Here is an 8,559-nt window from a genome sequence, read left to right as displayed (position 1 = left end):
CTTATCTCCGTTGTGCTGTGAGTTCACAACTCCTCAGCCTTCTACCTGCCCCAGCTTCCCCAAGGCCCCTGGAGAAGGCACAGCCCATCCTGCCTGGCCCTCAGCCCCCAAGTTGCCTTTTTGGCACATTGCCCCGGTGGCACAGCTGGATGCTCATCTGCTTCATTCAATGGCTATAGCTCCTGGGTAGGAAAGTTGGCTGTTTTCTCCTTCTTATCTGCTGGGAAGGCAAAAGAGCATCTCTAGTGGAGGCGACCCCTCTGTGCGTCCACCAGGAGAGCGCCGAGGACCCCCGAAAGCCCAGCATCTAGGAGAGCAAATGAGCAAGTCAGCCTTGGCCGCCCAAGGGCATTTTCCAAAGTTGGTGACCCAGGTGCACCTGGGATTTCACAGAAGCAAAGCTGCCAAGTGTTGGAGCTACTCTGGGCTCTGATGGAGCACTTCCAGAAACATGGTGTCCGGCTCTTCCGCCTTCCACGACCAGGCAGATCTCCCCCAGAAAACATCCACAAACTCCACGTTTGGAAGACAGGTGCAGAGAAACAATTTATTGGCAGTTGGCCACAACCACACGTGGGGATGGGCACCATCACGGCGCAGCTCCCCTCAACCGTCGTCTTGAGGAGTCGCCCCAGCCAGAGCTGAGCTGAAGAGGGTCAATATCGTGGAGGAAGACAAGCAAGATGCGCCCGCAGCCACTCGCCTGCCTTGCACAGGAGCCACCCAGCCTCTCCTGCAGGCTGAGGTGGCCCCAGCACATGGAGCTGCTGGGATCAGCTCTGCCCAGAGCTCCAGCAGCACAGCCAGCCGTTGCCCCAGAGACGAGGCCGCCTCCTCCATGCCCTGCGGAACTGGTCTGGCAGCGCCCGCAGCCCGAATTCAGAGGCAGGACTTGTCTCTGCAGGTCTTAGCAGCGACAGGGTTTCAGCTGCCAGGTTTGAGACGGAGGGGCTGATGTCATTTGTCATGTCTTGAAGGGCTGGAACAGAGAGGAACAGAGCCAAGGTCAGATCCCGCATCTGCAGGGACCCCAGGATCCCCTCCTGCCAGGACCACCCCACTCAGCTCTTCCTGTGGCCAGGAGGGAGCAGGGGCCAACAGGATCCGCAGGAAGGTGCTGGCCACGAATACTCCACATGCCCCTGAAATCTCTCTCCGCTCTGCCCACGTGCCCCTCGTCCAGGCAGGGAGCAGAGCCCTCCCCAGCCGAGGCAGGCATCGCATCTCCCTGCCCAGGCTCTTTCCTCCTCCCCGCCAGCCCCACCTGACACCCCGCTGCCCTCACTCACCCTCGCAGATGTTCTGGAGCTTCTCTTCCCGCTGACCTCTCACGCGCCGCCCAGCGAGCCCTGGGAACACAGAGCCCGTCACAGACCCTGCAAGCCTCAGCAGCACAGCTTCCCACAGCAGCCCCGCTGCACGCTTCCCTCCCCTCGGCAGCGCCGAGCCCGGGCCGTTCCCCGAGCGTGACGCCCAAGGGCAGGGGTGGGAGAGGGTGGCAGGGAGCCCCGTGGTTGCCCTACCCTGGCGTCAGGTAGTCAGGGCTCCACAGCCACTGGGCCGATTCCTGCTGCCGGTGCAGCAGCAGGGCTGGGGCCAAGCTGCAGTGGGGCAGGGAGGAATCCCCGGGGCTTGTGGCTCACCAAGGAACCTGACGGCCGCCTCCCGCGTGGACTCATGTGGGCTCAGCAGGTACGGCAGGGACTGGTGCAGGAACTCCTCTGCTCTGCTGCTGTACTCTGCCAGCTGGAGAGAGGGCAAGGGCATGGAAGGAAGGGTTGGTGCAGACTCTCCCTCGGCTGCATAGTCCCTGCGCCCCGGACTGGCCTCCACTGCCAGGACACCCACGATGCCCAGCCGGCAGCCGGCTGGTGCCAGGGTTTGGAGGGAGCAGAGGGCTGGGTGCTGCCCGGGAAGCTGTGTTGCCACCCTGTCGCCAAAGGACCGCTGGGTCAGGGCTCCATTGGCGTCCCCGGGCTCAGGGAGGGAGAGGAGCCTGGAGAAAAGCCCACAGGACCGCGTGCCCGAGGGAAGGGAGTGTGTGTGGGGCACAGGCTGGTGGCGATGGGCTGCAGCAGTGGGCAGGGACACAGCTGCCAGCTCCACATGCTGGGCATTGGAGGCAGGAGGTTTGTCCAGGCTGGGTCTGGGGCTTTGGGACCATCCTTACCAGGCACTCGCCAACTGCCCGTGTCTGCTCTCTCTTCAGCAGCTGGCAGAGCTTCCTCTTTCTCAGGAACTTGGCAGCTCCAAGGAGGGTTTCCCGAGAGGCCTGGAGAGCAGCAGAGAATGGGAGATGGCACCGCTGCCCAGGGCACTGGATCGGCATCCCCCGCACCTGGCTCAGGGCCTCCCCTGGGCCCTGGTGGGAAGATGCAGCAGCTGGGGAACGTGTCCATCGCTGGTTGTTCAGTGACCAGACAGAGGACGGGGGCAACCCCCATGTCTGGGGTTGGGACAGAGGTCCCCCAGAGCTGCTGCTCCGTAGCCAGGGCCAGGAGGAGGGGGGAGCGCCACGGTCCGCGAGGCGCCAGGGCAGGAGGCGGCCGAGCCACCTCCCGTGGGGACCCCAGCACGTCAGAAATCCTCACCTCTGCCACGTGCTGGTCCTCATCGTGCAAGTGGTAGAGCAGCGGGAGCAGGCTCTGGCGCACCTGCGCCTTCAGCTGCTTTCTTTCCGATTCCTCTACAGACTGCGTCACATCTCGGAACTTTTGGATGGAGAGCAGTCGCACGTAGCTGGACTCCTGGTGCAGAGGAAGAGGGTGAGACGTCAGCACCGGCTGCTCCAGGCCCACCTGGGCACGGGTCTGAAAACCCACAGGGCACAAAGTTTCCTGGCAGCACCCAGCACCCAGGGTGGGGGCACAAAGCCTTACGTTGTCAAAGAGTGGCCGGAGCCTCTCAGCCAGCTGCAGAGCGATCGAGGTGGTCACGGGCATGTCTCTGGGCAGAAGCACCTCGCTGAGCAGGATCGTCCTGACAATCTCCGCGTCTTTGTCCTGCAGCAGCTCTATGAGGCTTTGCCTCAGGAACCACCTTCTTTCGGCCTGTGCGGAACACAACGCGGGGTTATGAAGCCATAAACGGCTGCACTGCCAAAGCCGCTCCGGCGATTCGACCCCACGCTGCTGCCTCGGGGCCCAGAAGCCAAAGTCGTGCCCCGAAGAACTCGGGCAGCTGAACGGGGAGGCAGGAGAGCTGGGAGCAGCTACCGCAGCTCCCGAAGCCCAGCCACGGCCAAGCTACTGCGGTGCCCGGCACCCCCTGCCCGGCCCCCTGGTGCCCCTGGCTCACCATCGCGGGGCTCTCCCAGAACACCATGAGGCATCTGAGCGCCAGGCGACGCAGCACTGCGCACTCGCTCCGCAGGTACCCGGGGATGAGCCGCAGGAGGCGATCCCTCTCCACCTCTATGTCAGGGCAGGCCAGGAGCTGCAACACACCGAGCAGGGACAGGGGTGCCAGTCAGCAGGAACCCAGCTCCGCGCAGGGCTGGCCCGGCCGGCAGCACGGGGTGCAGGCAGGCAGCGCAGCCCCCCCTCTGCCCCGGCTCCCACAACGGGGCTCCCCCCGCAGCTGCGGCTACCGGAGGGCAGAGCAGTGGGAGGCAGCTCAGCGCGGCGGCGCTCGCCATCGGGCTCACCTCAACGAGGAACGCCATGGCGGGGACCTGGCAGCGCAGCTCCTTCCCGTGGAGCAGCTTGACGAGGAGGTCTGCCAGGCACTGGCAGAAGCTCACTGAGATGGCGCACATCTCTCTGGCAGGGGGAAGAAGGCATTGTCGGCCCTGAGCAGGGTGGGCACACCCTCCTGGGACTGAATCATGCAGGCCGGGTCTTTCCCCACTACCCCTCACCAGGGGAAAGGCAGCAGCAGGCTCCTTTTGGGGAGGAGACTGGAAAAACACCCATCCTGCCCTCAACCCTTCCCTTCAAGGAGCCCAACGTGGACTCATGTCACCCAGGCTTAGCCCCTGGCCCTCAGCACATCCTGCCCTGTCCCGACGGGCTGCCCTCAGGGGGGCTGCCTGCAGATGGACCCCCTGCACTGTGCCATCAGCCCAGGGCCCACGGCAATGGACGCTGGTGCTTTGGGAGCTGGCTGCTCCTGTGCACCCACCTCTGCCAGGCTTTCCCAGTCTGGTGGGCAACCCCGTGGTGACAAGTCCCTCTGGCCAAGAGCAAGGAGATTCTGTGGGGCACCCTGTCGGCAGGGGAGAAATGGCGGGGGAGCGGGGAGAAGGGCGCTCTCACCTGGCCAGCAGACCCGCTGCGCAGTGGTGGGTCTCAGCGTTGAGAAGCATGTCCCAGCCGTGCTTCCGTTGCACTTGCAACACCACGTCCTCGTGCTGAACACGGCAGAGCAGCGCCTTGGCAGTCAGCACTGCAAATCTGTGTGCAGAGCACAGCCCGCGTCACACCGGGAGCCTTGGCCCCAGCTCCAGGACCATGGGAGAGATGAGAGGACTGGGATGGAGCACCTGTTGGGGTCAGTGGGAAGGCAGCCTTCCTCCTGGCATTCCTTCCAGAAGGTATAGACCTCCGCTGGCATCCGCTCTGTGCTGAAGAAAACTTGGAAGACCAGAGCCAGGAAGAGGCGAGGGGAATACGCCTTCAACCTCCGTGGGCACCTGGGCAGCTGGAGGATTGCCCACAGCGCCCTGGTTGCCTGCAGAAAACAAAACACCCAGAGATAGTGCTCAGTGCTGAGACGTCCCCGTGGCAGGGCCCAAGCGTGGCAGGGTGAGGCTCAGGCGCTGCCCTCGGCCACGGGAGACGCGGGAGCAGCACCTGGCCTGGCTGCCCCTAAACCTGCCCCCAATCCGGGTTTCCAGCCCGCCACGTGAGGCAGGGAGATGCTGTAGCAGGGAAGGATGCAGAGCCACCCGGAGAGGCGATGCTGGTGGTGAGCAAAGACCCACTCCAGAAACTCACAGCCAGGGCAAAGACGTCTGTGGTGTTCCCATCGGAGGTGGACGTGCTGTGCCTCGGCCAGTCCTCCAGCACGCAGAGCAGCTCCAGCAGCACCTTCTCTGTGGTCTTGCTCCTGGAGACCATCGCGCTCCACATGGTCGCAGCAGCTCTGCAGGGGCAGAGCTCTCTGTCAGCAGGGTCTCGGCCACAGCACCGTGGCCGGGACCACGGCAGGGACCTGGGCTGGCCACCAGCCCTGCCTCTGCCCACTGCCCCGTGCCAGCCGCACCCAGTGGGCCCGCTTCTGCGGGTGCCTTGAGGGGCAGGGAGGGGCCATGGCTCTGGGTGCTGGGGCTGACTTGCCAGGGCTGGGAAATGGAGGGGCCGAAGGGTCCTGAAAAATCTCCGTCTGTCTGGCAGCCCACATGGGATGGGTTCCCAGGGCTGCTGGGCTGGTGAGCCCTGAGCCACTAAGGCAGGCACGGCCTGTACCTGTCGCACCGTGGGGCGCAGCGCAGGAGGGTCACCACCACGTCATGGGGGTGCGCGTGGGTCAGCATCTGAAGGGCCTTGTCCATCCTGTGCTCGCCAGACACGTCGGTGTTGAGCTTGAGCCACTGGTAGATGCACCTCACAATCCTGGGCACCTGGAGGAGACACAGCTGAGAGCTGGAGTGCTGCCAGAGGGAGACACTTCCCCAGCTTCCCCCACGAAGTGCTTCCCTTCCCACCACACCGTGCCGGCCAAAAAGGCCCAGCGGATGCAGCTTCAGGGGGCACACGATCCCCGGGGCCCTCGAGCCCTGGCCGCAGGCTACTTACCTTGCTCAGACAGGAGACTTCACTTTCCACGAGCCCATTCAGCAGGACAGCAAAAGCCTCTGCTCTACAGGACTCGGGGCCTGCCGTGCCCTCGGTGGCTGAGCTGGTGGTGGGATCGAGGGACTCCTAAAACATTTGCAGGGGAAGGAAGGGGAGAGAAGAGAGGGATGTCACACCGAGTGCCCCGATGGCGGCGCTTGGCTGGGCAGCGAGAGCAGCCCCAGCCCGGGCAGGGATGGCTGCGGGTACCTGCGCTGTGCTGCGGAAGCGGACACTAGTATGGGCCTGATTCTGCTCCTCTTCCGGCAGGTCCCAGTCTGGATCTGGCAAAGACAGAGCACAGGCAGAGCTGAGGGGCTGCGCGAGAGGCTGGAGAGCACAGCCGAGCCCCGCGCTTCCCGGGCAGGAGCAGCCCCACGGGAGGGGCTGGTGGGACGCTGACCCCCGCCTCTCTGACCGCAGGTTGGGGCCGGGGGTGCCCCATGGATGGAGCCCGGCTGTGGCCAACAGCCTGGTCCCCTCTTCCCTCGGGATGCCCAAGGGGATGGGGCCGAGCTGGCTGCAGCCACCAGCCCTGTGGCCCAGCCCAGCTGCTCACCTGCCAGCAGCGACTGAACCTCCTCCTCCTCATCGGGCTGCTGTGCCACGGCAGCCCCATCGCCTTCCTCCTCCTCTGGCTGCTGTGCCGCGGCAGCCCCATCGCCTTCCTCCTCCTCTGGCTGCTGTGCTGCGGCAGCCCCAGCGCCTTCCTCCTCCTCATCAGGCTGCCGTGCTGCCGCAGCCCCAGCGCCTTCCTCCTCCTCCTTCTTCCCCAGCGAGGCCAGTCTGGGCACACTGGGGCGGTTCTCTGCCATCTCGCTGAGGCCTCGACGGCTCCTGTTGCAGGAGAGACTGTGTGAGGGTCAGCGAGGGACGGGGTGGCTGCGGAAAGGCTCCTCATAACCCCGCTCTGTTCCCTGTCCTGCCCTGTTGCATCTGCTGGGCACTGCGGAGCGGTCGTGTCACTGCTGGCGACCGTATCGCACGGGTCACAAAGGGCCGTGTGACACACCACCATGTGCCACCCACGGGCAGCACCCATCACGGTGCATCACAAAGGGCCCTGGGGCTGCCCGTCCCTCCGTGTGTCCCACCAGCGTGCCATGGAATCATGGAATGTTTGGGTTGGAAGGGACCTCAAAGCTCACCCAGTTCCAACCCCTCTGCCATGGGCAGGGACACCCTCCACTACACCAGGTTGCCCAAAGCCTCATCCAACCTGGCCTTGAACACTGCCAGGGATGGGGCATCTACAGCTTCTCTGGGCAACCTGTGCCAGTGCCTCAACATCCGCAGAGGGAAGAATTTCTTCCTTAGATCTAATAGGAATCTGCCCTCTTTCAGTTTAAAGCCATTGCCCCGTGTCCTGTCACTACATATCCTTGTCCAAAGCCCTTCTCCACCTTTCTTGTAGCCCCTTCAGGTACTGGAAGGCTGCTGGAAGATCAGCCCAGAGCCTTCTCCAGGCTGGACAACCCCAACTCTCTCAAGACATTTTAGTACTGGCTTGAGTACTTCTTTTAGGGACAGCATCGTCCCACCTTTGGCAGAGGCAGGAGACCCCTGCAGCACCAAAAAATGTTTGTAGGCGGCTTTCTAGCATCAGGTTTAATTCCTTGACCTGCTGGCAGCGCAGTGAGTATTGCTCCTGCCCCGACGAGGCAACCGGTTGGTATTTCTGCCTCACCTGAACTGGCCAGTTTGGCCCTTGCACCGCCTGGGCCATCTGGTTTTCCCCAGCCCTGCTTGGGGCAGCCAGTTTCCCCCCTGCTCAGCTCAGGGCAGTTTGTCTGGCTGCTGCTCCACTCGCCTGCACAGAAGCTGGGGAGGGGGCAGCCCCCACCTCCCCCCTCTCTTCACTGCAGCTCCGAGCCACACTTCGGGCTCCCTTGTCCCCATCGTATATGGGGCATCGGCAGAGGCGCTGCCGGCTCGGCCCTGGCCTGAAGGGATGGGGGGTCCGACCTGGCCAGAGACCGCTCCGACCGGTGTTGGAGCCCGGGAAGTTACAGGGGCTGCAGCCCCTCTCCCGCTACCAAAACCCCCAGCACACAGACCCGGCACACCGTGGCGTTCTGACACGCACAGAAACGCCGGGAAGGTTTCTGTGTGCCCGCCTGCCCAGCGCTCATGCCAGAGCGCTGGGGAAGAAGGGCCCTTCAGCAGAGTTTTTTAAACTCCATTTAGATTTCTCAGGAGGCTCAACTCCCAGCACACCATGAAACTCCTATCGAGTATTCTCCATTTGGTCGCCAACCGTTTCAGCAAAACTCACCCCACACCTTTACCCCTGCCCAGGTTTCACAGCCTCTCCAGAGCTCCCTAATTCCAACTCCTTTTACATCCTTCTCGCCAAAAGGAAGCACAAGCCCAACAGTACTCAGCGTACAGCCTGGCACAGAGTGAAGCCACTAAATCTGTCTGCCCATCCATGACATCATGAGGATTTCTTTTCCCAAAAACCCACACCACCTCCTGGGAACAACCCAATCCAGACTCTGAGCAGCCGTCGCTGCCCACCATAACTCTGCAGCCATCCCACCGCTACTGGGGACTAAACCTGTCCAGAGCAAACCAGGATCTGACACTGACCTCAAGGAGGAACTGAAAAGGCGACTGGAAAATCTTCCACTGCTCACGACAGCAGGAAACCCAGCAGCACGTCCCAGTTTGTGCTGTTGAGAATTCCCACTCAGGTGTGTCCTTATGGAATTCCTTCCACAACACAGCTGTGCTCCTTGGTCTGCGAGGGGTGGCAGCCCCTGAGCCCAGTGCAGCCACC

The 8,559-nt window shown here is 63.3% G+C and overlaps 1 protein-coding gene across 1 annotated transcript; it reads right to left on the bottom strand.

Moving 5' to 3' along the window:
• Nucleotides 1-773: 773 nt before the first annotated feature.
• Nucleotides 774-6,592, bottom strand: LOC147525870 (maestro heat-like repeat-containing protein family member 7). The gene is made up of 13 exons (XM_086630858.1): nucleotides 6,337-6,592; nucleotides 5,988-6,061; nucleotides 5,739-5,864; nucleotides 5,409-5,563; nucleotides 4,938-5,085; nucleotides 4,484-4,671; nucleotides 4,257-4,394; nucleotides 3,647-3,761; nucleotides 3,298-3,435; nucleotides 2,592-2,747; nucleotides 2,171-2,272; nucleotides 1,644-1,746; nucleotides 774-979 (listed from the first exon to the last, which is right to left on the bottom strand). Exons 1-13 carry the CDS (start codon nucleotides 6,590-6,592, stop codon nucleotides 774-776), a joined length of 1,905 nt encoding a protein of 634 aa, XP_086486984.1.
• Nucleotides 6,593-8,559: the final 1,967 nt, after the last annotated feature.

The sequence above is a fragment of the Tauraco erythrolophus genome, unplaced genomic scaffold (genome assembly GCF_009769465.1).
Source record: "Tauraco erythrolophus isolate bTauEry1 unplaced genomic scaffold, bTauEry1.pri scaffold_55_arrow_ctg1, whole genome shotgun sequence".
In the NCBI taxonomy this organism is placed as follows: Eukaryota; Metazoa; Chordata; class Aves; order Musophagiformes; family Musophagidae; genus Tauraco; species Tauraco erythrolophus.
This window is presented reverse-complemented; position numbering and strand designations above follow the sequence as displayed.

Excerpts from the sequence above, each read along its gene's own strand:
- LOC147525870 (XM_086630858.1), bottom strand. The coding sequence starts at position 6,592 with ATGGCAGAGAACCGCCCCAGTGTGCCCAGACTGGCCTCGCTGGGGAAG. Across the intron at positions 4,395-4,483 it reads CTTCCCACTGACCCCAACAG|ATTTGCAGTGCTGACTGCCA; the intron begins GTGCTCCATCCC and ends CTCTGCACACAG. Across the intron at positions 980-1,643 it reads GGCGGCCGTCAGGTTCCTTG|CCCTTCAAGACATGACAAAT; the intron begins GTGAGCCACAAG and ends TCTCTGTTCCAG.